This window comes from Bos grunniens, chromosome 13 (assembly GCF_055505025.1).
Source record: "Bos grunniens cultivar Pamir isolate PY7600 chromosome 13, Bosgru_T2T1.0, whole genome shotgun sequence".
NCBI classification, from domain to species: domain Eukaryota; kingdom Metazoa; phylum Chordata; class Mammalia; order Artiodactyla; family Bovidae; genus Bos; species Bos grunniens.
Genome location: NC_141177.1, coordinates 13,840,461 through 13,868,289, shown reverse-complemented (window position 1 = coordinate 13,868,289; position 27,829 = coordinate 13,840,461). Strand labels below are relative to the sequence as shown.

The window sequence follows — 27,829 nt, the reverse complement described above, 5'->3', positions numbered from 1 at the left end:
AGCTGTGACTAGACGGACCTTTGTTGGCAAAGCGATGTCTCTGCTTTTTCATTTACTTATTTTTCTTTTTTTTTATATTTCTTTTTTTTTTTACTTTACAATATTGTATTGGGTTTGCTTTTTAATATGCTCTCTAGGTTGGTCATAACTTTCCTTCCAAGGAGTAAGCAACTTTTAATTTCATGGCTGCAGTCACCATCTGCAGTCATTTTGGAGCCCCCCCAAAAAAAGTCTATCACTGTTTCCATTGTTTCCCCATCTATTTGTCATAAAGTGATGGGACCAGATGCCATGATCTTAGTTTTCTGAATATTGAGTTTTAAGACAGCTTTTTCACTCTCCTCTTTCACTTTCATCAAGAGGCTCTTTAGTTCTTCTTCACTGTCTGCCATAAGTGTGGTGTCATCTGCATATCTGAGGTTATTGATATTTCTCCCGGCAATCTTGATTCCAGTTGTGCTTCATCCAGCCCAGTATTTTGCATGATGTACTCTGCATATAAGTTAAATAAGCAGGGTGACAATATACAGCCTTGACATACTCCTTTCTCGATTTGGAAGGAGTCTGTTGTTCCATGTCCAGTTCTACCTGTTGCTTCTTGACCTGCATACAGATTTCTCAGGAGGCAGGTCAGGTGGTCTGGTATTCCCATCTGTTTAAGAATTTTCCACAGTTTGTTGTGATCCACACTGTCAAAGGCTTTCGCATAGTCAATAAAGCAGAAGTAGATGTTGTTTTTTTTAAATTTTATTTTATTTTTAAACTTTACATAATTACGTAATTGTATTAGTTTTGCCAAATATCAAAATGATTTTTTCTGGAACACTCTTGCTTTTTCAATGATCCAATGGATGTTGGGAATTTGATCTCTGGTTCCTCTGCCTTTTCTGAATCCATCTTACACATCTGGAAGTTTGTAGTGATACCTAGCAACTGTTCTTGCAACTGGGGAAGACACAGATACTTAACCTCTTTTGTCATTTGGAAGTCTCTTTACCTCAGAACATTGTTGACCTTAGGAATGCCTTAGATAACTGTAACAAAAGATGTTGATTCCTGTTCTCTCGCTCTGTTCATTTACATATCTATCCTTTAAGTTAGAGTGAAAGGAATTAGTTGTTAATGTCTTCTTATTCTCAAGAATTTCGGTGGTCTTCCTCCTGTGTCTTCATCTTAAATATTTTGAATTCTAGGATTTGAAACATTTGTTATCAGGAGGGTGAATGAGGTTTTCTGATGATTTAATATGCAATGGCTTGTGCCTTTCATTTCTATTCTGTTAGTCAAAATCAAGACAAGTCTTGTTGCATTTAGCAGGTGCATAAAGTGGCAAAATCCTTTCTACAAAACATTTTCAATAATATCTGTTCTTAGATGAACTCCAGTTAAGGGAAAGAGTATGTACTAAAAGGAATCTTTAAATCCATTAGTATGCTGTCTACAAATATTTTCGCCATGGGGGACGTACATCATTGTGCTCTTATTGGCTTCAGTTTTTACTTACTGGCTTCTCTACTGTCCATCATTTTTAAATATCCCACTGTTACCTTAAATACAATAGGACTTGAGTTAGTTTCATCATTTCTTCAGTCTTTTTGTTTTCCTCATTTTTGTTGTGCGCAGATTTCCTGTGTCGTCTTCTAAGGCACCTTGTTCTAGCCACCTTGACTTAGAGTCTTTGAATCTTCTTCAACCCTTCTGCATTTATTGATCACACATCCCATGAGTTCCTAGAACTGGATTCTACTTCCATTTTTTCAACATGCTTTTACATTTTTTTCTCAGTCTCTTTGCTATCACTTTTTTCTAGATTGCTTCAAAAACACTAGCTAGTTATTTTGCTCTTACTTTTACCTTCTACCCACACTGCCCTTCAATTAATCTTCCTTAAGTATGGCTTTCATTTAGTTCCTTTTCTGCTTGAAGTGGCTCCTTGTCATCCTGAGAGTAGGACACCCTGACTCTTGGGTAAATTTTATCAAGCTTTATCTCTTACTGCTCCTTAACACAAATCCTCTCTTGGACTAGGCTAGTCTTCTTGCCGTACCCTTATATAATAAGAAAAAAATAGGGGATTGGAAGGGACAAAGCTTACAAATAAGTGTTTAACTTTTTATTCTGAAGTTTCAAATCTATTTAAGTAGAGTAATAATAATGAACTCCCATGTGTCTTATCTGCCTCTTCAATAACTATTAATATCAAGCTCTTGCCAGTCTTGTTTTATCTATCCCCATATCTCCCCATTTTGCGGGGGGCGGGGTGAGAATATTTTAAAGCTAATTGCAGACGTCATTCACCTGGAAGTACGTCCGTATGCATCTATGAAAGCTATCCGTCAGTTTACCTCGTGCAGATCTGCTCTGTGATGGTGTCCCTTTCTGTTGGTTATTTAGCTTGTTTACACACTTTTGTTGTTCAGGAGATCAACTCATTCCATTCTGCCCCCCTGTCATTTCTCCTCAGAAGGTCCAGCCTCCCCCGTAGAACTATACTACAGCTATTAGGATATGTAAAGTCATTGACATGTATTTTGGTACCCGTCACAGCACACACAGCACAGTTTGAACATACAGTAGACATGTGATGACTTTTAAATAGGGACACTTGGGGTTCAGATCTTTGACCCAGGTCTTACTTGCACTGGTGGAATTTTCAGCTACAACTTTTAAGTTTCTTACCAGACATTTTGGTTTTATGTTTTTAGATTAGCAATAGCTTTGAAAGAATTGGGGATTTGGCTTTAAAAATCAACTTTGAAGTTCTGCACACTTAAAACAATAATGTTTTTTGCAGACTGGTTATCTAAAACCTACCTGGAATTATTTTCAATTTGTCTTTTACTTAGTTTTCTTTTTCTTTAAAGCTTTTTAGTGAGTTAATAATACTCCTTTTTCCTTGTGTACACCAGTATTTGTCAAAATAGTTTTAAAGCCTGGTAATTTTTTTAACTTCTATTTTTTATTATGAAAGTGACTCATCTTGGGGAAAAAATTGGAAAACAAAGGCAAAGCATACACACAAAAACTCAAGTTACTCATAAATTTATCACCCAGACTACTTTTAACAGTTGGTGTCTTCTAGTCTTTTTCAGACATGTTTATGTGTTTGTATACACAGAAGAAAATTTTTTTTAATTATGTTGCTGCCATAGCCTTGGGCCGTAATAGCAGATGCTCATGTTCTGTTTGTTTGTTAAATCTGGCCTGTAAACAGAGGGTTGTAGTGCTAGTGGCATGGTTTGTCAGTTATTATGATTTTAACTGTAAGTACTTGTTGAGGGCAGAAGAAATCAGGGTATTAATTATTATCAGGTAAACAGGGGCTAACAGCTTTGTATCAGATTGACAGCATTTTAAAATTTTGCACTTGAGATTTTCAGAAGTTGACGGGTTCTCTATGCTATGTGAAAGATTGGGTTCTGATACCACATGATTTTATTTTCCCATCTCGGTGAGATGAGAATTTCTTATAGCTAGGGGAATGGTCATGCAAATTCTGTTTCTCTAGGGCCTGGCACAGAATAGATACTTAATGGGTTATGCCAAATGTGATTTATTTTTGCTTTGAGCAAGGAGTAGTGTGGAACACACGCGTTGTCTGTACATTATTGTTAGTTGTCTGTTGTTATTAAACATGTTATCTCAAAATTTAGCACCTTAAATAACAAACATTTGTTTTCTCACACAGTTTGTGTGAACCAGGAATCCAGGAAGAGCTTAGCTGGGTGGTTTTAGCTCTGAGTCTGAGTTGACAGTCATCTGAAGGCTTAACTGAGACTAGAGGACCCACTTCCAAGGTGGTTCATTCACATAACTAGTAGCAGGAAGTTTCACTTTCTCACCAGATAGGCCTCTCCATAGGGCTGCTCGAGTGTCCTAACTGTGGCAACTGTCTTCGCCCAGGGCAAGGAGAAAGATCCAATGCCTTTGATGGCCTGCCCACTGACATTTCCACTTTGTCCTGTTTTTAGGGCTGAGTCACTACGTCTAGCCCATACTTAAGGAGAAGGAAATTAGGCCACAACTTGAAAGGAGGAGTATCAAAGAATCTGTTGGACATATTTTAAAACTACCACATGCGTTGAGTACATAAACTTCCAATTGATTCACAGTCAATGTTAAGGTGACCTGACTCCAGTGAGCTGCATTTTTAATATGCCCTTGGGTTAATTCTGATACACCAAAATTTGAGAGTTACTAACCTCAAAAAGTAGAAAGAGATACCATGTTCATGGATCAAAGGACACAATGTTTTGATGTCACTTCTCTGCAAATTGTCCTATGGACACAAACTCCCAGATAGCTTTTATTTTTTTTCTTTAGGAAATCAAACAACTAAATCTAAAATTTATATGGAAATACAGAAGATAGAATAGCCAAAACAATTTTGAAAAGGTACAAAGTTAAAGTACTTAAATTAGCTGATCTCAAAATTACTATTGAAAAAAAGCTCTACTCTGAAGCTTTAGGAGTTAATATACTCTGTGTTGGGGTCTAGTAACAGATCTACAATTTTGTGGACACTTCATTTCCAGTGAAGAGGCCCAAGGCAGTTCAGTGGGGAAAAGGCAGTCTTTATTATTTTTTTTAAATTTTATTTTATTTTTAAACTTTACAATATTGTATTAGTTTTGCCAAACATCGAAATGAATCCGCCACAGGTATACCCGTGCTCCCCATCCTGAACCCTCCTCCCTCCTCCCTCCCCATACCCTCCCTCTGGGTCTTCCCAGTGTACCAGCCCCAAGCATCCAGTATCGTGCATCAAACCTGGACTGGCGACTCATTTCATACATGATATTATACATGTTTCAATGCCATTCTCCCAAATCTCCCCACCCTCTCCCTCTCCCACAGAGTCCATAAGACTGATCTATACATCAGTGTCTCTATTTCTGTCTCGTACACAGGGTTATTGTTACCATCTTTCTAAATTCCATATATATGAGTTAGTATACTATATTGGTGTTTTTCTTTCTGGCTTACTTCACTCTGTATAATAGGCTCCAGTTTCATCCATCTCATTAGAACTGATTCAAATGTATTCTTTTTAATGGCTGAGTAATACTCCATTGTATATATGTACCACAGCTTTCTTATCCATTCATGTGCTGATGGGTATCTAGGTTGCTTCCATGTCCTGGCTATTATAAACAGTGCTGCAATGAACATTGGGGTACACGTGTCTCTTTCCCTTCTGGTTTCCTCAGTGTGTATGCCCAACAGTGGGATTACTGGATCATAAGGCAGTTCTATTTCCAGTTTTTTAAGGAATCTCCACACTGTTCTCCATAGTGGCTGTACTAGTTTGCATTCCCACCAACAGTGTAAGAGGGTTCCCTTTTCTCCACACCCTCTCCAGCATTTATTTCTTGTAGACTTTTGGATCGCAGCCATTCTGACTGGCGTGAAATGGTACCTCATAGTGGTTTTGATTTGCATTTCTCTGATAATGAGTGATGTTGAGCATCTTTTCATGTGTTTGTTAGCCATCTGTATGTCTTCTTCGGAGAAATGTCTATTTAGTTCTTTGGCCCATTTTTTGATTGGGTCGTTTATTTTTCTGGAATTGAGCTGTAGGAGTTGCTTGTATATTTTTGAGATTAGTTGTTTGTCAGTTGCTTCATTTGCTATTATTTTCTCCCATTCTGAAGGCTGCCCTTTCACCTTGCTAATAGTTTCCTTTGTTGTGCAGAAGCTTTTCAGTTTAATTAGGTCCCATTTGTTTATTTTTGCTTTTATTTCCAATATTCTGGGAGGTGGGTCATAGAGGATCCTGCTGTGATGTATGTCCGAGAGTGTTTTGCCTATGTTCTCCTCTAGGAGTTTTATAGTTTCTGGTCTTACGTTGAGATCTTTAATCCATTTTGAGTTTATTTTTGTGTATGGTGTTAGAAAGTGTTCTAGAATGAAACTAGAACACTTGTAAAAGAATGAAAAAGGCAGTCTTTAAAAGAAAACAACAACAAAAAAAATGGTGCTGTACATATTATAGATTTTTAAAATGTTCCCTGCCTCTTACCTCTGTATAAAGCTCCTAGAAGAAAGAATATTCACAATACTCATGTCTAACCAAAAAATTGTAATGCATGATACGTAAAGAACTTGTGGTGGTAGTCGTGTAGTTGATAAATTGTGTCCAACTCTTTTGCAACCCCACGGACTGTAGCCCACCAGGCACTTCTGTCCATGGTATTTCCCAGGCAAGAACTGGAGTGGATTGCCATTTCCTTTTCCAGGGGATTTTCCTGACCCAGGGATGAAACCCTCATCTCTTGCATTGCAGGGGGATTCTTTACCGCTGAGCCACCAGGGATTCAAATAAAGAACACAGTAATAAGGCAAACAAGTTTTTTTAAGTGGAGGAAAGACTTAAAGAGATACTTTACCAAAGAAGATACGAGTGGCCAATCTGCATATGAAAAGATGCCCATCATTTTAATCAGTAAACTGGATTAAAACCACAGTGAGATACCACTACATACCTGCTAGAATAGCTAAAAGTAGACTGATTTTATTAGATGTTGGTGAGAATTTGTAGCAGTTGGAACTCTAATCCATTGTTGGTGGGGCTGTATAATGGTATAATCACTTTGCAGTACAGTTTGGCAGTTTCCTGTAAAGTAAAACATACACTTACAGGTGACCCTGTAACTTTATCATTAAGTATATACCCAAGAGAAATTAAAACATGTCTACACAAGGACTTGTATATGAAAGTTCATAGCAGATTTATTCATAAAAAAGCCAGTGCCTGAAAATAGCTCAAATGTCCATCAGCAGATGAATGGATAAATAAATTGCAGTGTATCCCAACAATGGATTACCATTCCAGTAAAATCTAACCAACTACTGATATATCCAACATGGTTGAATGACAAAAATATGTTAAGGGAAAGAAATCAGACCCAAAAGAGAATATCCTATAGTTCCATTTATGTGAAACTAGAAATATAGACAAATCTAATCAATTGTGCTAGCGGATCAGTGGTTGCTTCAGGCTGGAGGTAAAAATTCAGATTGGGCTAGGAATGGGCACAAGGGAGACTTCCAGGGATGATGGAAATGTTCTAAATTTTGATTGTGGTAGGGATTATGTCTGTGCATATGTCTGCTGGACTTACTACTCTATCTTTGAAATGTATCTTACTATGTAGAAATCATACTTCATTAAAGTTGATTTAAAAACGCGTATCTCTTACGGTTTGCATTTTCCACAAGGTACATAGATAACCATCTGATCTTGAGAGGTGGTGTTCAAGATTTATCCTTTGAATCATTTATGGCTTAGTCTTCCTGGTACCAGGTCTAGGGAGAAGAACGCCAAACTGTTACCTTCTTTTACAGCAGAATTGGCTCCCCCTTCTCTTCCTGCTTATTTGTAACATATCTTGGTTTTAGAGGTAGGGTGATGGGATGCCTTGTCTGCGCTGGTTTGTCAAGTCTTTTTCTCCAGTGGAATATGCTATTACAGATAGCTACCATGCCATTTAAGTCCTGTCATTGTGCTTCTTGACCAGCTCATCAAGGTAGATGGGCAGGAGATAGCTCATGACTTCTCTTAACTGACTCATCTCTTATGGTTGCAGATTCTCATAAACACAAAGATAAGCATAAAGATCGAGAACACCGGCACAAAGAGCACAAGAAGGACAAGGAGAAAGACCGAGAAAAGTCCAAGCACAGCAACAGGTAAGGGTTGAACCGTCAGGTCCCTCATCATTCAGGTAGGCTTGGCTTACTTGGAATAGGCCTTAATTTGAACCACAGGTAAATACATGGATAGCAAATTCATCAGACTTTGATTCCAGAGTTGTTAAGAGGATGGCCTTGATAATTCAGGCTTTACTGGGGATGCTATTGTTCATTCAGATTAGAATGTCCAAAGCAAGTATGGTAAATTGTTACCACAGAATGGCATTTCATCAAGTGTCCAGAGAACTTGCCTTGATAAAAGGTGACTGGATTGGAAACCTGATAGATATAGATTGACATTTTTCTCCTTTCTGTACTTTAAAGGGTTTAAGTTTAAAAATTCTTAACTTAGGCTTCCATGGTCTATTAGTCCCTTAAATCATATACAAAAGGTTTGGTATATGAGATATTCCTGAAGAGAACATTCCTAGCTTTCATCAGTTTACCAGAGTGGTTCAGTTCTCACAAAAGCCAGTGACCACCAGTGTAAATGAAACTCAGAGGTGTTGCCCTCTGGAATCCAAGAGGGATCAGAAAGATGTTTTCTTGTTTGTTTTGCCTCCTTTTTTTGGTGTAGGTGGCAGGTGGTTAAGCCCAAAGACAGGGTATCTTTGGGTATAAGACTACTTATTGAAAATGAAGACTTAAACTTCCATTTTGAATTAAAGGCAGTTGTTGAGGGAAAGCCATATGATATTCCCATAATGGCCTAAATTTTGTGGGAGGGAACTTAAAACGAAAGTGCCTTCAACCTAGAGTCTCTTAGAACTACTTCATTAGGTTGGCTTATTGTCTATAGACAAGATATTTTTAACATAAATATATACTCAAAAGTTTTTGTCCAGTGTGTATAAAAATCTACAAGTAAATAAAAATGAGACAGATAATTCAGCAGAAAAATTCATAAGAGGATGGAGCAAGCTCTTCACAAAAGAAGATATCCAAATGGCCAGGGAAAACACTAGGTGCTCAACAGTACTCATCGGGGAGTGCTCGCTTTGGCAGCACATACACTAAAATTGGAATGATACAGAGAAGATTAGCATGGCCCCCGTACAAGGTTGACACGCAAATTTGTGAAGCGTTCCATATTTTTATGCCGTATCAACCCAAATATTAACTGATAGCATTTCTACTAAAATTTCAAAATATAAATAGGTTCACAAGAATACATGCTGTTGTAAAAACACAAGACCAGTTTAAGAATTTAAGATAGAATAAAATGTACCAATGTATCAAAATGAAAAAAAAATTCACCAGGAAAATACAACCTCAATTTAATACCTACACATTGTAGTAATAACTAATTATTAAAATAATGCTAATACCAAGACCTTCAAATGATGTGGAGCAATCCCATTTCTGATGGGACTATAAACTGTTGAATCATTTCGGGAAAACTACTTAGCTATGTCTTCTAAAATTACCTTATGTATACCCTGTAACTTAAGAATTCCATCCCCAAGTATATTCGCAACAGAAATGTGTGTATATGGGTATCAAAGGGCAGGTAAAAAGCTATTTAGAGCTGCATTGTTTTTAATAACCCCAATGTAAAAATCTCCCAAATGCCCGAGAGTAGTAAAATGGATAAAGTGTGGTGTATTAGGGTACTATATATAAATAAATATGAAAGGAGTACACATAGGTGGATTCCACAAACCTGTGTTGCTTGAAGGAAACTAGTCAAAAAGATACATAATGTATGCTTCAATTTGTTTGAAATTCAGAAACAAAAATTAATCAAGACCTTTAGAATCCAGGATCATGGTGATCTTTGGTAAGGAGCGAAAGGTAGCAGTTGTAAAATGATGTGAGGGGAACTTCTGGTGTGGTATCAGTAGTATTTTTCTTGACTTTTCGTGGTAATCACATTGTAGCCTTATTTTGTGATAAGTCTTTGAACTCTGCATTCTGTATATATGCTACTTTTATTTTTAAAAATTATTAAAAAATGGGGCTTATGGAAAAGGCACGATAAAGTGAATTCTGTCTTTTTGTAATCATTAAAAATTTTTAAATGAAAATTTTAAGGGAGGACGTCTTTATGAATCATTAAAATAAACAGATTAATTTTCTGTAGTGAGGCTGTTTCTTCAGGAATCATCTACCACTCCTGTGGTCTTTCCCCACAATTTTCGCATTTCTTATCACTTAATTATCTAGTTTCCATTAGTCCAGTAAATTTAGTCTTAGGTACTAATAGTTGAATTCAGTTCACATGCATCTTTTCTTCAGTTTGTAGTCACCTACCTTAAATATTAATATCTATGTAGATTTGAGAGCAAAGATTATTGCCGAGAATAAAGACGTTCATTTCATAATGATAAAAAAGGGGACTAATTAATCAAGAGGGCATAACAGTTTCAAAGCTTCCCTGGTGGCTCAGTGGTAAAGAATCTTCCTGCCAATGCAAGAGAGGCAGGTTCAGTCCTTGAGTCAGGAAGATCCTTTGGAGTAGGAAATGGCAACCCACTCCATTATTATTGTCTGGAAAATTCCATGAACAGAGGAGCCTGGCGGACTAAAGTCCATGGGTTCGCAAAGAGTTGGTCACCACTGAACAGGAGCAAAGAGTATGAACAGTTACAAATGTTAATATAATCAGTTACAACTGATAACAGAGTCTCAAAATAGATGAAGTGAAAACTGTTAGAATTGCAAAGAGAAATAATATTTATACTTAGATTTTACTACCTCTTTCTCAATCGATGGGAAAATCATTAAGGATATGGAAGACTTTAAACATCATCAATGAACCTGATTTAATTGATATTTATAGAGTATTACACTCAGCAGTAAAATACACGTGGAGCATTTGCCAAGATGCTCCATATTCTGGGCTTGAGGCCTTTTTGAAACCAGCTTCCCCTGGCTTTCCACTTGCTGGCTACCTTTTTCATCTTCTCATTGCAGTTTGCAGAATGCTTCTCTAAGTCTGGCTGTCTTTCTTTGCTGCATCTCTTGTGATTCACCCTTCTCTCACCTTCCATTTCTACTCTCCCTTAACTGCTTTTCTGTTCTAAAACACAGAGTGTCTTCTGAATACCTCTAGGTTTTCAAATATGCTGTTACTGGTTCTGGAAGACTCTGTTTAGCCCTCCTAATAACATTCTTTTAGTTGCAGCTTAGAGTTCTTTTTTCAGGTATCTTTTCTGCCTGTTCCCCCCACCCCCCAACCCCCATATTAAAGTACCATTTTTTATGTCTTCTCTGGCACCTTGAGTATATCCCTCTCACAGCCATTACCAAATTCTGGTGGTGTTGTAATTGTCTCTCTGCTTTTCTCTGTGACCTATTGGACTCTTGATGGTCCCTGGGAACAACATTGGGTTCTGTTGTGTTCATGTATGTCCTCAAGGCTTAATACAGTACCTGGTGGACAGGTGATACTTAGTAGTATATATTTATTGAATCAGTGAGTGGTTGACCTATGGTTACACCAGTTACCATCGTCTCTCTCCTTTTCACATATTCTCAATATTCTGTAGCAGAGTTCCCTTTGGCCATCCCACATTTCAAACACCGTTTTTTGTGTGTGTTTCTGTCTCAAATACGTATGACATAAAGTTTGTCATTTGGGGGAAGTGGCATTCACTATATTGTACAACCATCCCTAGTATCCATCTTTAGAACTTCATCATTCCAGATAATCTCTGTACTTCTTAAATAATACCTCCTTATTTCCCCTTCCTCCTACCCTTTAGCAGCATCTATTTTCAGTCTCTCTGAATTTTTCCATTCTAGCTACCTCAGGTAAGTGGAGTCATAAAGTATTTGTCCTTTTTATGTCTGGCTTATTTTCCTTAGCATAATGTTTTCAAGGTTCATCCATTTTATTGAATATCAGAATTCCATTCTTATTTATAGTTGAATAATATTTCATTGCATGCCTACCACATTTAAAAAAAGTCTTTGATCTGTTGATGGATACTTGGATTGTTCCACCTTTTGTCTATTGTGAATAATGCTACCGTGCACCTGGGTGCACAAGTGTCTGCCTGAGTCCCTGCTTTCAATTCTTTTGGGTATATACTTAGCAGTAGAATTGCTGATCACGTCAAACAAGAATTTTTATCTTTCTTCCTATATTTATGATGTGCTAGTTGATGTGAAGGCCCAAAAATATATGAGATAGTCTTGACTATGAAGAACTTTATCATTTAAGGAAAATGCTTACACATGGATCAGATCAAAAAAAAGTAATTTTTATGTTACCTGAAATCTGTCCAAAAACAGACTTTAAAAAGATAAAAGTTCATATTTAAACCATAAGCTTTTAAAAATGGATGTCTTATTCTCTGACACATCTTACTTCACCAACCATAATTTGCCATTTGTGATGGAAGAAGAGAATTAGGTAGAGGTGGCATAAAAGGCTTTGGGACAGAAGTTTGATCCCTGTCCTGTTTTACCAAAATCTTTTTAAAATTTTTAGGATGTAATTGTTTTTAAAAGCTTTATTCATCTTATTTTTTTTAAGTTTTTATTTATGTTGGTACTGGGTCTTCTTTGCTGCGTGGGCTTTTTTCTCTGTTTGTGGTATGCAGGCTTCTCATTGCAGTGGCTTGTCGTTGCGGAGCACAGGCTTTAGGTGAGCGGGCTTCTGTAGTTGAGGGACGCACAGGCTTAGTTGCTCCGTGGCATGTGGGATCTTCCCGGATCAGGGATTGAACCTGTGTTTCCTGCTTTGGCAGGCAGATTCTGTACCACTGAGACACCAGGGAAACCCATGGGTGTAATTTTGACATCATTTTTCTTGAAGTCCACAATGGCTTTCTTATGTCTATCTAGAAGAAAGTCTCCTGGTTCTGGTCTCTCCACCTAAGTGTCTTGTGATGTTGACTAGTTTACTTAACCTTCCTCAACTGAACTTTCTTGTCTTCCTTTAAAAGCATACTTTTCCAAGATTATAGGATAGGCAAATTCAGGAGTTTTATTCTGTGCAGTTTTGTGCCTTTTAATATTTTCTTTATTTTCTAATCAGAATACTTGAAAAGTAATAGCTTGTTTGCCAAAAGGCATTGAAAGAACCTGCCCCTAGGTTTTGTTTACACATGACTAAATCTAGCCCTGGGTCTCTAATTCACCTGTGAGTAAATTTCAGACAGTTTAACCAGATGATGTGTTGTAAGCAGACTTTTAAGTACTTCCTGTTTTGACCTCTGTTGACACACTGCCGCTTTGCAACAAAACAAGTGTATTGGTTATGGTCCAGTAAAATCCTGTACACCGTGTTCCTTTTTAAATGACTTTCTGATCTTTCTGGTAGTTTTGGGTTTCTTTTTCTTCTTCAGCACATTAAGGAATCCTTGAGGATTGTTTAATCACCTCTGAAGCCCAGAATAATTAAGATTTAGCATGTTCTGTTCCAAAATGCTTTATTTTAAAACTTTGCTCATCAACCCTGCCTACTTTTGTGGCCATCTATTATGAAGAAACAAGTTCTACAGTAATGTGTTTCTATATTTCTTCCTTCTCTGCTAGATCCTAGCATCAGTGATTTTTCATTAGGTTACACTTAGGACCCAAGTCCAGGAGGCCTCTTTCTCCTGCATAGTAATATTGTACTGCATTCTTGGAGTGTCAGAGAATTGGAAACAAGCCTTTCTGAGACAGATGGGATTTAGACCTACTTCTCAGGAGATCCCTTCTTATTCATGTACTTTCTCCTTTTATTATTCTCAGTTCTCATGGAGGTGCTCGCTCCATGGGGAAGTGGGGTGTTAAAGGTCATTCTATCTCATGTCTTTTGTGTGTGGACATGAGTCTAAGGCGACAGGCCCCAGGTCACACAGCAGTGTGGTCACAGAGTGAGGCTGAGAGACCAGGGCTTCTGAGTCCTAGTGAGACTTTAAAGGACCTGATGTAAGAAGCAAATCTCTCTCCCTAAGGAACGTTAGTTGTGTAGCTAAACTGTCTGTGTTTAAATACAAGCACCTCTTTCTCATGCATATGGTAGGCAACTTGGGTTTTACAATGCCAGATCATTTCAGATGCTGCCTATTTCTTTTTGGCCCCAGATCCCTAAACGTTTTGGCACTAGAAGTATTAACATCATTAAATTCTGACTCTGTGAAAACCCCATCTCTGAGTATCTGACTTATAGGAAATTTATACCAAAGTCAAATAAAAATAATTTCTTCTATTATTTGTCTCTGATACTGCTTTTTTCTGTTAGCATTGATATTTAGCACTTCCAGTCCTTTAAAGCAATATATAAATCCTCTCTAAAGAAACAAAAGGAATGCTCTGACTAGAGCTAAAGAATCACTGAGCTTGTAGGATTTCAGCCAGATACTTCTCTTGAAAGGTTGCATTCTTAGCATAAACTATCTTTAATACTAGACCTGTCATATATACATCATTAAAAGCAGTTGGGGGGGGGTTATTTTAGAAAATAAAGGACTATCACATGTGAAACATAAAATTTCTCCTGCCAACTTTTGACCTTGTGTTTCTCTTGTCGTTTTTAAACCTGACCCTCAGAGTGGAGTGAAAAATTTGTGGAAATCCAGGGGAGGTAGAAAAGCAATGCTGTGAAATATAGTAAGGGAAGTGCTTTTTCAGCCCTGTTGGTAGTACTAATTTATACAGTCAGTGTGAGAATAAGGATGCTTTTGATTTCTGCCTTCACTTCAGTTCCAGATCCTACCTGAATTAAAGTTGAAAGAACATAGATTTTTAGGAAAATGCACTGGAATTAAGCAACCTGGTTCTCAGATTTGGGAAATTTTTCTGAAAGTAATCACATTTAAAAAGATGTGTTTACCTCTTTTTTTGGAGGGGGTTGGGGGCAGCTATTGCTGAAGCCCTCCATTTACCTACATGTTCTCATAGCAGCCTGTCTCAGGGAAATGGACAGTTAACATAGGTAAGTGGAAGAGGTTGGGTAGTTAAGAAATAAGACTGAGTATCACTGCCATTCACATGGGAGTCCATGTGATGTGGTGAAAAGCACACTGAATTAGAAGTGGTGGGGCCCGGTCCTATCACTTACTAGCTGTGTGTTGTTATCCAAGGCACTTAACTTCTGAGACTTTTTCCACTTTGGTTGAATGTTAATAGCAACACTAGCCTGGTCAGGGACAGAGGAGCCTAGTGGGCTGCCGTCTATGGGGTCGCACAGAGTCCGACACAACTGAAGTGACTTAGCAGCAGCAGCAGCCTGGTCAAGCTTTCAAGTGTATAGGGGAGAATTCAATGTAAGTATGCATATAAAAGCTGTTTGGAAACTAACATACTCAGTAGTTGAGATTATGATGAGCCTGATAGAATTGCCATTCTAATAAATTGAAGCTGTTGATTTTGGTAGTTGAATCTAATTTAATAGTTACTTATTGGTAATAGCAGATTCGGTACTCTAGTTTTCAATGATACCTAGCCCTGTTATAATGACCTGTAGTCTTTTTTTTTTTTTTAGCGATTTCATGGTGGAAAGGGTATTTGAGCTAGCCATGGAAAGATGGTTAAGATCTTGACAAGGGAAGGTGATGGCTAGAAAGAGTGACTTTCCAGACAGTGAGAAAAGATAAAATATGGAAGGGCTGTCATGTACTTTGCTCCAATTAGGTGGTTGCCTGGGTTAATAGGATGGATTAGAAAGTGGGGCCTCCAAAAAGTTGCTTGATGCAGAACTATTAAATACTATTTCAAGAAGCTGAGATGTGATTCTGAAGGGAGCAAGAAGCCACTGAAAATAGTTGAGAACGGGAAATATGAGACAGCCATAAGTGACATGAAGGGGGTTGTCTAAGAAAAAAGGATACCTAGCTTGAGTAACTGGGTGACTATTTACCCTGTTAATAGAGATAAAAAAACTTAGAGGAGAAATGGGAGTTCTGTAAGATTCCACTCAACTCCCAAGTTTTAATAATTATTGGGATTTGGCCTAGTAACCTATAATGGTGGATGAGCATAAAGAAATCTGGGAACTTCCTTGGTGGTCCAGTGATTACACGTCTGCGCTTCCAATGCAGGGGACCTGGGTTTGATCCCTGGTGGGGTACTAAGATCCCATATGCCCAAAAAAAGTGAATAAAGAAATCTTTACTTCTTAAAGCCTTTCAAAAACAAGTTTCTGTGTTTTTTTTCAGAGGCAACTTTAGAATTTACCTAAAGTAAAATTTTTGATTTAACAAACATTACTTAAGCTTCAATTATCTGCCTTCCTTTGAAGGGCCATGGATTTCTTCCTTTCACAGCTTAGTATCTTTCTAGGTTCTCCCAGAGGAATCCCCTCTGACTCCATTGACTGCAGCCTGCAGGGGGCTGTTGCCTTGAGGAAATGGCCAGGTCACTGGAATGAGTTTGTTCTCAGAAGATAAAGAGGCTCCCCCTACTCTTCCTAGCAGGGTTTCCTTTTTGCCGTATTTGGGGAGTAAGGCACCAGAGTGGTCAAAGGCATAACTTCCTGATTTTAAATCCTAGTTACTGCTCATTAGATGTATTTTCTTGGGTGAGTTACTGAACCTTCCTGTGGCTCAGTTTCCATATGTGTAAAATGAAGATACTTATCTCAGAGTTTTGTTATGGGGATTAAATTGCTTAGAAGAGTGCCTTGGACTTTGTACTGGTTTAAGTGTCTGCTAAATATTTTTATTAGTGATAGAGGACAGACCATTGTTTTAGTTTTCTTTAGCAGATTTAAATGGTTTCCCATAGCCAACATCCTATCTTCCCAGAGGATCAAGCCGGGTTTTTTTCCTAAAGAGGCAGCAAATGCCTTCTAGAGGCAGAAGAATATTTTTCTGTCTTGGGCTTCCTGCTGCCACCCGCCTACTTCTACTGTCTCTCTCATCCTTCTTCGTAAGTGCCTAGGGGAGCCTGGGTCAACTCTCTGTTTTGTCTGTGCAGGTCCACCAAGAGTTGCACAAGAGGTGTGATGGATACAGTGAAATATCAGCTGGATCTCTTTTAGAAGCAGCCAGAAGGGCAGTATAGTGGAGTGGTTAGAGCATGGGCTTCAGATGGCCTGGGTTCAAACTCTGGCCCCACTAGTTGCCAGTTGGACAAATAATTTAACTTCTGTCTCTCTCCCTGAATTTTTTGTTTTTGCTGTGCTGAGTCTTCCCATTTATTCTCTTTGGCATTGAGTTTTGCTTGTCCAGACTCTGATGTTTGGTAGATTTTATCTCCAAACAGATATGAGTCCTGAGCCAAGGAGTTGGCTTCTGTGTATACCCAATAATTGGATGCTTTCTGAGTTCCTGATGATGAAATTTATATTTTATCCGAAAGTGTGACCATTTCAGATATTCTAGGAATGCCAGCTACTGTCTGTATTTTAGTGTTCACCGTACCCCAGACCAAACTCATTCTTAAAGTGTATTTGTTCTTCACATCTCTGGGTTTCCTTACTATGATCATTATTAAGCTTTTCTAGTTTATTTTTCTTATTTAGCCACACTGAAGTTTCTTCAGTATTGGAGTCACCTGCACTGCTGCCCCAAACTGGCCAGTATTCTAGCCCTCAGTTATATTTACAACCCATTTTGTGATTTTTACATATTGTGTGTATTGTGTATGGAAAAATAGTGGGATCAGTACATAGACATGGGTAACATCTCTTAAAACAGAGATAGTCAACATATGAACTCCTCTTCTGCAGTGGTCAGAATTTCCATCACCTCACTATCATCAATGGAAAGGTAATGCCCTTTAAGCCGCTGTGAAAGTCAAGCCAGTTTTAAGTCTTTTGGAAAAAGAGGTACATGTTAGGAAATCCTGAATGATGATGAGTCAGCCTCACTGATCCCAGATTGGCTGCATTTCTACCACTGGGCAAATCCTGCTTCTGACTTGGATGGCACGGCCTTCAACGTGCTTCTGTGTCACAAGACTTCGATCTCCAAAAGCATCTGCTACTCACTTCCGATAGATGCCTAGGAAAGACTGACCCTGGGGTTTGCTCTTTGGCAGCCTTCCTGTTGGTGTCAGGTTGTGGACGAGGGGGTAGGACTCCCAGTACTCTGTTCTCTGTTTCTGGAGGCAGGAACAGGAACAGCACACGACAAGTAGACAAGATGTTAGCATTGTGTTCAGAGACTTAATACAGCTTCATAAACCCACATTTCTAACAGTCCCCAATGGAATGCCTTGTTACCACAAGATGTTCCTTAACTCTGAATCTTCTGAACTCTGTATAAAAACGCAAACTTGTTCTCTCCTGTCTAAACAATTGGGAGTAGAGGAGAATGAGATGCCTTTGAAAAGTAAAGTTGGTAGTTTCATCTCTTTTGGGCTTTGTGATTAATTGTACCTACAAAGGGATTACTACACTAACAGAAACTTTGAATTTCCTGAATAGATTTCCCTCTGGTTAGCAGGCAGAGGAAGTACTGACTTCTTTCACTTTCCTGGGGTTGGCCTGAGTATCAGTGCCACTGCCATGTCATTTGTTGACTTCTTTTCCCTGATCTCTGTGTGGCGTGACAATGAATAGCAAAGCTGTAAACTGGAGGTCTGTGTGTATACTCATGGTGCCCATGCTGTGATTGCCAAGAGACCAGAAAGCCAGTTTTCTAGTATAACAGAATCATGTTCTAAGAATCGCTTTCGTTGAGAAAGAGAACAAAACAAGTAGGGGCGGTGGCGGCAAGGAGGTGGAACGTAAAGGAATAAGGACCGTAGAGCATTCCTAAACTCAGATTCCTGAATCAGCCATTTAGTTTCATGGGAAGACAATCTAAGAGGTAGCTATCCCAGAGTTTTATCATTTCTGATGTCCTAAGCCTTGTCTAGAAAGTTTTCACTTGATGGTAGAGGAAAATCTTTTAACTTTATACATCAAGTCTTAGAATGCCCATGCCTTTTGTCTCTTAACACTAGGCTTCCCTTAAGTGGTGGCTGTCAGCTTCATGGAAATGTAATGATACTGATCTAGTGGAAAGTGCTCTGAACTTAGAGATGGAAATGCTGAGTTTAAATCCCAGCTGCCCTTCTTTCTAACACTGTAACTTGGAATAAGACTTTGAACCACTGGCTCCTCTGTTTCTGAATCAGCAGGGGAATAATAAAGACTCCTTCACAGGGGTGTTGTGAGAGCTGAGTGAAATAATGTACATGAAAGCACTGAACATATTGCTGCTTAAATTTGTCCTTTTTTCTTATTCTGGGGGGAAAGTATATCTAACCATTAGTATTATGGATGTCATTGTTCCAGATTTTTTGCTTTTAGGCAGGAACTTCTTTAGATGACCATTAATTCCTCTTAGAGTTAATGTTCAAAAAAAACAAAAGCTGAAACTTAAGTATTTGTATATAAAATAGTAAGCTCATACATTTTGCTGGTAGTATCAAAACCATGGGCCTGTGATTTCATATATGTAAACTCCTGAAGAATCAGTTGCAGTCTTGACAGCTATTTTTTCACCATTCTAAAGCTGAATTCAGGAGAACTGAAAGTAAGAGCATTATTGTAATTGGAAGCCATTTTGTACAAAATAAAGAATAAGTTGTTTCTAAAACACTGTGCTGTGGTGAAAATAGATTATGAGAGCACATTGAGTAGAGAGTGACTTCGTAATAATGCTAAGAATAAAAAGCATGGTGGGAAAAATTGATCATCATGTGCTAGCACACTAGGATTTTTTTTTTTTTAAACTGTACTTACATAGAAATCTGTTATTTTCCAGTGTGTGGCACATCTAAATAACAACCTAATGAAAACAATACAAAGGGAGGAACATATAAACCAAGGAAAGTGGACATTGCTGTATTTTTCCTCTGTTGATAGTTCTGGGTCTTCCCTAAACCTGTAGTCCTGTTTATACTCATCCCCCTGCCCTCCTGCCTGGATTTTATAGTTTTTGCTGATTAATTATCCAAACCGCCATCATTAGTTGGGGCTCCTTTTGTCTCCAGAGATGTGGATACCACTTGCTGTCCTGATCCAGGTTCTGGGGCTCTCACTTGAGTGGTACCGTCATCTGTTTCTCCCTTTCTGGCCTTGGGTGTAGCTGAAAATGCTAGCCAGATCTCTTTAGGACAAACTTCATGGAAAGGTTGTAACCTAATGACCTCATTGCTGATAAAATCTGTTTGTTTGTTTGTTTTTTTCCTGGGCTGAATGTGGTAGATGTGACAGCTGGGAAATACAGTCTATGGTAGGAAAGGCAAGAGCCTATGCTGCCTGTGGGATTGGCTGTCTGTCAGCTGGGGTGGTTGTCAGCTGTCCTGTTTCTAGGAATGACCCTCAATTTATAGCCCTTGAATTCACATTCTCTTTTGGTAACTTGTGGAATATATTGGCTGCTGCAGTAAACAGGGACCTACGCTTCCTGCCCAGTGCACTAAAGAAAATAGTCATCCAGTGTCCTGCCACCTTAAAATACAGCTCCTGAATTTTGCTCTTTAGTTTTTGTTCACTTTCACGTTTCTATGTAACTGCAGTTATTTTATATATTCCTTTTTTTTTTTTTGCTTGTCTTAAATTTATCATGTATATTTACGACTCACAAATGATAGCATAACGGCTACATAATGATAACTGTGATGTATAGCTTTGGTATATCACAGTTTCCCCCTCTGATTATTTACCAAGGCTCTATCTGGTTTCTTGGTGGTTTTTTATTTGTTTGTTTGTTCTTGTTTGTTTGTTTATCATGAGAAGCATCAAAGTGAACATCTTTCTGTAATGCTTTTCCCAGAGAAATCTCCAGGAGCTAGAACCCAGGGTATGAATATTTTAATGATTCTTGTTTTATAATGTCATATTTTGTTTTCCTGAGGAGTGGCACTTTTTTCGTTTTTTTAAATAGTATTACCAATGTCTACACAGTTCAGTTCAGTCGCTCAGTCGTGTCCAACTCTTTGCGACCCCATGAATCGCAGCACGCCAGGCCTCCCTGTCTATTACCATCTCCCGGAGTTCACTCAAACTCATGTCCATCAAGTCGGTGTTGCCATCCAGCCATCTCATCCTCTGTTGTCCCGTTTTCCTCCTGCCCTGAATCCCTCCCAGCATCAGAGTCTTTTCCAATGAGTCAACTCTTCGCATGAGGTGGCCAAAGTACTGGAGTTTCAGCTTTTGCATCAGTCCTTCCAAAGAAATCCCAGGGCTGATCTCCTTCAGAATGGACTGGTTGGATCTCCTTGCAGTCCAAGGGACTCTCAAGAGTCTTCTCCAACACCACAGTTCAAAAGCATCAATTCTTCGGCACTCAGCTTTCTTCACAGTCCAACTCTCGCATCCATACATGACCACAGGAAAAACCATAGCCTTGACTAGATGGACCTTTGTTGGCAAAGTAGTGTCTCTGCTTTTCAATATGCTATCTAGGTTGGTCATAACTTTCCTTCCAGGAGTAAGCGTCTTTTAATTTCATGGCTGCAGTCACCATCTGTAGTGATTTTGGAGCCCAAAAAAATAAAGTCTGACACTGTTTCCACTGTTTGCCCATCTATTTCCCATGAAGTGATGGGACCAGATGCCATGATCTTCGTTTTCTAAATGTTGAGCTTTAAGCCAACTTTTTCACTCCACTTTCACTTTCATCAAGAGGCTCTTTAGTTCCTCTTCACTTTCTGCCATAAGGGTGGTGTCATCTGTATATCTGAGGTTATTGATATTTCTCCCGGCAATCTTGATGCCAGCTTGTGCTTCTTCCAGCCAAGCGTTTCTCATGATGCACTCTGCATATATGTTAAATAAGCAGGGTGACAATATACAGCCTTGACGTGCTCCTTTTCCTATTTGGAACCAGTCTGTTGTTCCATGTCCAGTTCTAACTGTTGCTTCCTGACCTGCATATAGCTTTCTCAAGAGGCAGGTCAGGTGGTCTGGTATTCCCATCTCTTGAAGAATTTTCCACAGTTGATTGTGATCCACACAGTCAAAGGCTTTGGCATAGTCAATAAAGCAGAAATAGATGTTTTTCTGGAACTCTCTTGCTTTTTCCATGATCCAGCGGATGTTGGCAATTTGATCTTTGGTTCCTTTTCTAAAACCAGCTTGAACATCTGGAAGTTCCCAGTTCACGTATTGCTGAAGCCTGGCTTGGAGAATTTTGAGCATTACTTTACTAGCGTGTGAGATGAGTGCAATTGTGCGGTAGTTTGAGCGTTCTTTGGCATTGCCTTTCTTTGGGATTGGAATGAAAACTGACCTTTTCCAGTCCTGTGGCCACTGCTGAGTTTTCCAAATTTGCTGGCATATTGAGTGCAGCACTTTGACAGCATCATCTTTCAGGATTTGAAATAGTTCAACTGGAATTCCATCACCTTCATTAGCTTTGTTTGTAGTGATGCTTTCTAAGGCCACTTGACTTCACATTCCAGGATGTCTGGCTCTAGGTGAGTGATTATACCATCGCGATTATCTGGGTCGAACGCCTTTAAAAGCAAGGCTTTGAAAAGCAGGCCCTCAAAGCATCCCCTTGCTTTGAGATAGGGCTTTTCTTATTGTGAGGAAAGGACCAAGCAGGATTTATAAGCCCCTTGTAGAAGTAACTAGCTTTTCCTCAGCTGGCAGGAAACATGGAGTGTGTTAGGCTGCCCAGGCATGGCTACATTTGTGGTATGTCTCCAATCTGGCACTGAGCCACTAAATGATTTTTGGTGAGCTGTTCTTACCTCCTTATATCAGATGTGAGTGCTCAAGTTGGAGCTTTCAATACAGTTTTTTGCTGGTAGAATGTTGTGGAAATACTATGGATTTGCTGTATCATCAACACTTAAAAAAAAAAAATGTCCTGATACGTTTAGAATAACTGTGTTTCTCCCTTTGATTCCTTTGCTCTTTGAAAAACTTAAGACATTAAGCAAGATAAAGTCTGATGTAGTGAAGAGCTTCTACTTGAACTTTCTGTCAGGACTGGTTATTTAAAGCATTGTGAGTTTCCATGGTTCATGTTATCTCAGGGTATCTTGTGAGTTAATCTTGTGAAATGAATCCTGTGGTCCCTACTCTGGGCTTACTGTTTGTGTCTTATTTTCACAGTGAACATAAAGATTCTGAAAAGAAACACAAAGAGAAGGAGAAGACCAAACACAAAGATGGAAGTTCAGAGAAGCATAAAGACAAACACAAAGACAGAGACAAGGAAAAACGAAAGGAAGAGAAGGTACAGAACATGCTAGTGGAGAAGGAAGAGGTGTGGGGTGTGTTTTTCATTTTGTTTACCTTTGAAAGCAAGTAATGAAAGTACCTTCATTGAGTAGTAAGATCCTCTGACCTTTTTTTTTAAATGATGAAAACCAAACTTTACCACTGTATTTCATGTACCAAATCTACCCATGTCATTACCTTACTTTGTATGGTAAATTAAGGGATGTAGGATTTCTGCAAAAGTCAGTTTTCTTTCATGGGGAAAATTAGTTTTGTTTTTGAGAGAAGGCTTAATACCACATTGGTCTTCTGTTGAATGAAACTTCTTCCTGAGTGACAATTTAGTGACACTGGTGCTCTTTGTGGCTTTTGGTTCCAGTATAACCAGCACAAGCCTTCTCAAAATAAGCTCATCTGGCCGTGAACGAGTAGTAGTACTGTGCCTGGCCTTTTTAAAAAAGTTTATTCGTTTCTCAGAAAGTAATGCTGGATGGACTTGGTAAATTCACACAATATAGAATAGGGAACAGTAGTGAAAAATAATCTCCCTTTAACCCTCAACTCACTGTCCTCCGTCTTTCCCTTTGTGGAGGCAGCCACTGTACTTTTTTTTTGGTATTCTTCCATAGGTTCCCTATGCGTGTGTCTATGTGTATATTTTTGTCTGAAAAGTTGAAGGAGGGCAAACATGAATATACTTTGCCTAAGTCAGTGAAGATGGGAAATAAAGTATTCTTTTTCGTTTGGGTTTGTTTTTTTATTTCCTGTCTGCACTGCCAAGGGCAAATCTTTGAGAAGTGGAGTGTATTTATTGAGGGAGGGGACCTACCCTTATTTAAAGGTAAAAAGCCACCGTTTTGAAGGGAAACACTTCCCAGTAAAGAACTGTAAAAAAGGAGTCTTAGAAAAGTGTCAAGACCTTTGGTTCACCTGTTCAATTTTGCTAATAAGAGTCAGTCTAGGATCAAGATTTCCTGGAGTAGAGGCCAAATCATCTCAAGTAAGGTAGAGACTTCTTCAGCTTTAGTCCTTTTAAGGTACTAATCAGTTACTGCTGTTTTACCTTTCAGATTAAAGCTTCTGGGGATGCAAAAATAAAAAAGGAGAAGGAAAATGGCTTTTCTAGGTAAGACTCTGCTGTCTTGGCTTCTCTTTCTCCGTGTGTGTCCAGCAGGCCAGCTGCCCATGTTGCAGTGTTGTTTGAGCTCACCTAAAATGCACTGACCTGGCCATCTCCAGGTTTTCAAGGAAGTTGGCAGTGAAAGGACTTGGTCTTAGCCAATGAGAGCATTTCTAGAGTGCCATTTAGTAAGACCGACCAGCACATTTTATAGAAGGCTATTTTGAGTGGAGAAGGTTGGCAGGAAGAAATTTTTTTTTTTTTAATTGAGATATAATTTACACTTCCATAAAATACACCCCTTTAAAGTGTACAGTTTATTGGTTTTTAGTTTTTCACAAGGTTATATAGCCTCCCCCACTACCCTCTATCTAATTTCAAAACATGTTCATCACCCCTAAAAGAAAGTCTGTTCTTAGTCAATAGTAATTTTGCAGTTTCCTAAAAAAACCCTACTGTGAATTCCTTGATAGTATTCCTTGGTAGCTCATATATAGAAACTGATTTGACCTGCATTTTAGGGACAGTTGTAGATTTTACAGGAGCAGAAGTATTTAATCTCTTTTCCAGAAGGAGGGGTCACTTTTTCAGAGAGGTCACCACAATGCAGAGGTCACTTTTCCTTTCCTTTGTGGGGCCGTTTAGATTCTGTTTTCCTCATCAACTGTAGCACCCTAAAATAAGTCCAAATGTTTCCTCTAGTTTCAAAAAAAATAACTAACATATTCTAATCTGCTCCACTGAATGGCAGAATGGATTTACCAGGAGTTGTTGGGAGTGTTTGCCTTATTATCCAGGGCAAAATGTTTTGAGAGTTTTGCTTTCTTGAAATTTTGAACTTTCAGTTTCATTTGAGAACAATTTTGAAATTTATGCCATGTACTCTGGGTTCCTTACCCTAGGAGAAGCAAGTGCCCTCTCCAGGCATGTTCTGTAACTGTTCCAGGAATGCAGAATAATAAAATTCAAGAAGCATTAGAGCTGTAAGCTAAGCATTCTGATTCCTTAGATAACAGTGACTGAACACAGGGCAACTATTTTCTGCTAGGAGATGGCCTTGGACTTTTATTAAACTAAGATATGATTAGACTCTCTGGACTTGGTGTGGAGTCCTGGGTTTGATTTCAGACTTTCTGGGTTAGATGATCAGAAGCACACCCTTTGAGGCCATGGTTGCTGTGTTCGCTTTGCTGGTCTGCTCGCCACCTTGCATCTTTGTCTTGGTAGAGAATCCACATGCCTCACTGAATTGGAACAGTTTTCTAGGGTTTTTAAATTTTTTTTTTCAGTCCTAGTAAGCCTTCCCATGTGCTTTTAACCTCACTTATGATAGTACTAGGATCTAGCATTTACTTAACTAGTTGGGTAAATGGCAGCGTTGCTTTCTTTCTGGTGCAAAGCTTTTTGAGATTTTGAACCCTTGGGTCAGTATCAGTGGTTTCTGTGGAGGGGAGAAACAGCTATAGAGGTTGGCCTTTGGGGAGTGTGCATAAATAAGGAGGGAAAGTTAATCTCTTTAAATACTCAAGTTCATTTGCAAGCAAGGGCATCCAGTATGCTTGTGGGGAAGGGAGGGGCAGGGACAACATTGAAACCCTGTGAATATGCTGACTTTATTTGGCAACTAAATCTGGATGCTTATCCTTTGGCCCCCTTAGAGATGGGGTGACTTTCTTTGTGTCTGGAGGCCATTTCTTGTGCTGAGTGAGTTAGCCTTGTGGATGCTTCTGGCTGTGAGCAGTGAGGTTCTGACAATATGTGGTGGTGGCTGGCCCCTTTGGTTTTTTAACTTGTTCTCTCCTCTTTTTTGGTTCAACATAGTCATCTAACAGAATCATCTTTTTATATTGAGAAGGCAAAATGCTAACAAAAATAGGACAAGGTACTCTTCTGTGTATAAAGTAAACCGAAGGAGGAAGTTGAATAGTGAATAGATTTGGCTTAGAATGACTAGCCTCAAGTTTGAGGAATATATTTTTATTCCTTTTTTGGCGAAAGCTATTTTTTAGCTTTGGAGCACTAAAATAATCAACTTAGATCGCTTGTGGGGTCAGATACACAGTAGATCCCTCGAATAAGGGGAAGAAACAGCTTAGGTTTGTTCCTACTGAGATGTGGATTGTGTTGGCAAAGACAACCAAGAGGCCATGGAAAGAATACTGACTGAGAATGAGGGGCTCTGATTCCTGACCTTGATCTCACCTCTTCATCTGTAAAATGAGGACACTGTTTCGGTTAGAATTAAATGAGAAAAAAGTGCTCATGGAGAACCTTTTAATATGTACACATGTATGTCATTATCCTTCTGTTAAGCTGCTTCTCCCAACTTTGCATTACTTTTGTAATGTGGATTTTCCAGCACTCACTGGCTAACAGTTTTTTTTTCTCTTCAGTCCACCACGGATTAAAGATGAACCTGAAGATGATGGCTATTTTGCTCCTCCTAAAGAGGATATAAAGCCATTAAAGAGACCTCGGGATGAGGATGAGTGAGTATTTCTTACTACTTTTGAGTTTTGAAAACAAAAAGGAGTTGTTAAGAGAATAGTACACAGAACCTTCTGCGTTGAGTTTTACTCTTTAGGAATTTGTGATTAATAGGCTGGGTGACTGATTTCTCTTTGAATGTGTATTTATACTTTTCTTACATTTACATTTTTTCTTATTAATAAGGTAATGCATGTTTATTGTTGGAATTTAAAATAATCCAGAATTCATGAAGAATATTTAAATTAAGTTATTTTAAGTGTGTCATCATCTCCCACAGAGAAGTTTTCATTGTTAAAGCAATTTTTCCTAGAATCTGTGCCCGTTAATACCTTCTTAGTGAAGTTTCCATGTATAGAAGTAATAAAATTGCTCTTACTTAAAACACGTATTTTGAGGCTTATATGTGCCTCTTAGGTTCAGTCAGTGAGGTTAAATCCTATTCATTATTTTCAGCCTTGTGAAATTTATTATGTTTTGGGAATCTACAAAGGATTTATGGTAGAAAGTAGTTGGAAGGGGAGGAGGGAAATACTGAGCTCATTTGTATGTGTTTAGAATCCATAAAGAATTTCTTTCTTCCCCTTCCCTGTCCAGTTATTGCATTGTGGTGGCCATTGTCGCGCTGTGTGTTTGCCTCCCAGATCCCCACCTTCTAGCACTGTCTGTTTCTGTACTTACACCTCTGCTCCACCTCCCTTCCAGGCCTGCATGCACTATGAAGCTATTTGTTTTGTTCTGCGTAGGGTTATAACTATTGGTCCTTCGTCTGGCCTTCTTTACTTTCTCCATTCCTGTTCTTAACTGTAGAATGCCCAGCCAAGAATAATAGCAACCACGCCTGCCTTGGAGGCCGCCAAGAAGAGTTTGGAGGTCCTAATCCTACTGGTGAGAAGTACTGAGTCACAGTTGTGTTAACTGCATATTCATGTTCCCCTTTCTAGTGCTGATTATAAACCTAAGAAAATTAAAACAGAAGATATCAAGAAAGAGAAGAAACGAAAACTAGAGGAAGAAGAGGTTAGTAAAGAGACTTAGGCCCATTGGGACTTGAATTTGGAATAGGAAATTTTTTGATAAAATAACTTTCAAAGGCAAATAGCTTTTAGGAGTTTCCTGCTCTGTTGTAGAGGAAACACTGGGAAAATGTATGTGCGCTACAGTGGCTCTGGCACTGTTAGTTTTAAGGTATTAGCTTTCTGGGTGTCCACTCACAGCTGTGCTGCCACCTGACATGTTCTTAGAGAAACTACACCATCTTCATACATACAGAAAGAAATACTAGCAAGAAATCATATTTTGGCTTAAAACCAGGAAGAGTTTTCCCTAGGAATGTTTTTTAGCTTTTTTTTTTTTTTTTTTTAATCTAGCAAAGCTTGCCCGTCACTCATTTTGGGTAACTCTCTCTATTTAGTCTTTTAATGGGTATTGCTTGGACATAGCTTGAAATCCCAGGTCTTGACCACAGCTGCTCCCTG

At 38.7% G+C, this 27,829-nt stretch overlaps 1 protein-coding gene and 1 non-coding gene across 5 annotated transcripts in view; both read left to right on the top strand.

Annotated features, from left to right (window-relative positions):
- TOP1 (DNA topoisomerase I) overlaps nucleotides 1-27,829 on the top strand; it is a 93,227-nt gene that overhangs the window by 29,127 nt on the left and 36,271 nt on the right. For 2 of the 4 annotated variants that reach the window (XR_015139024.1, XM_086331839.1), the window contains exons 3-7: nucleotides 7,590-7,692; nucleotides 22,637-22,760; nucleotides 23,815-23,870; nucleotides 26,258-26,353; nucleotides 27,296-27,371. Coding sequence is in view for 2 of the 4 variants with exons in the window: in XM_086331839.1 (XP_086187965.1) it covers nucleotides 7,590-7,692; nucleotides 22,637-22,760; nucleotides 23,815-23,870; nucleotides 26,258-26,353; nucleotides 27,296-27,371 (455 nt within the window). In the remaining 2 variants the exon portion in view is untranslated. Of the gene's footprint in view, nucleotides 1-7,589; nucleotides 7,693-22,636; nucleotides 22,791-23,814; nucleotides 23,871-26,240; nucleotides 26,354-27,295; nucleotides 27,372-27,829 lie in introns of those variants that run through there. The other 2 variants (XM_086331838.1, XM_086331840.1) reach the window with 2 other exon arrangements.
- Nucleotides 8,685-8,791, top strand: LOC147360233 (U6 spliceosomal RNA). The gene has a single exon (XR_015140118.1). It is a non-coding gene; the product is annotated as a U6 spliceosomal RNA (small nuclear RNA).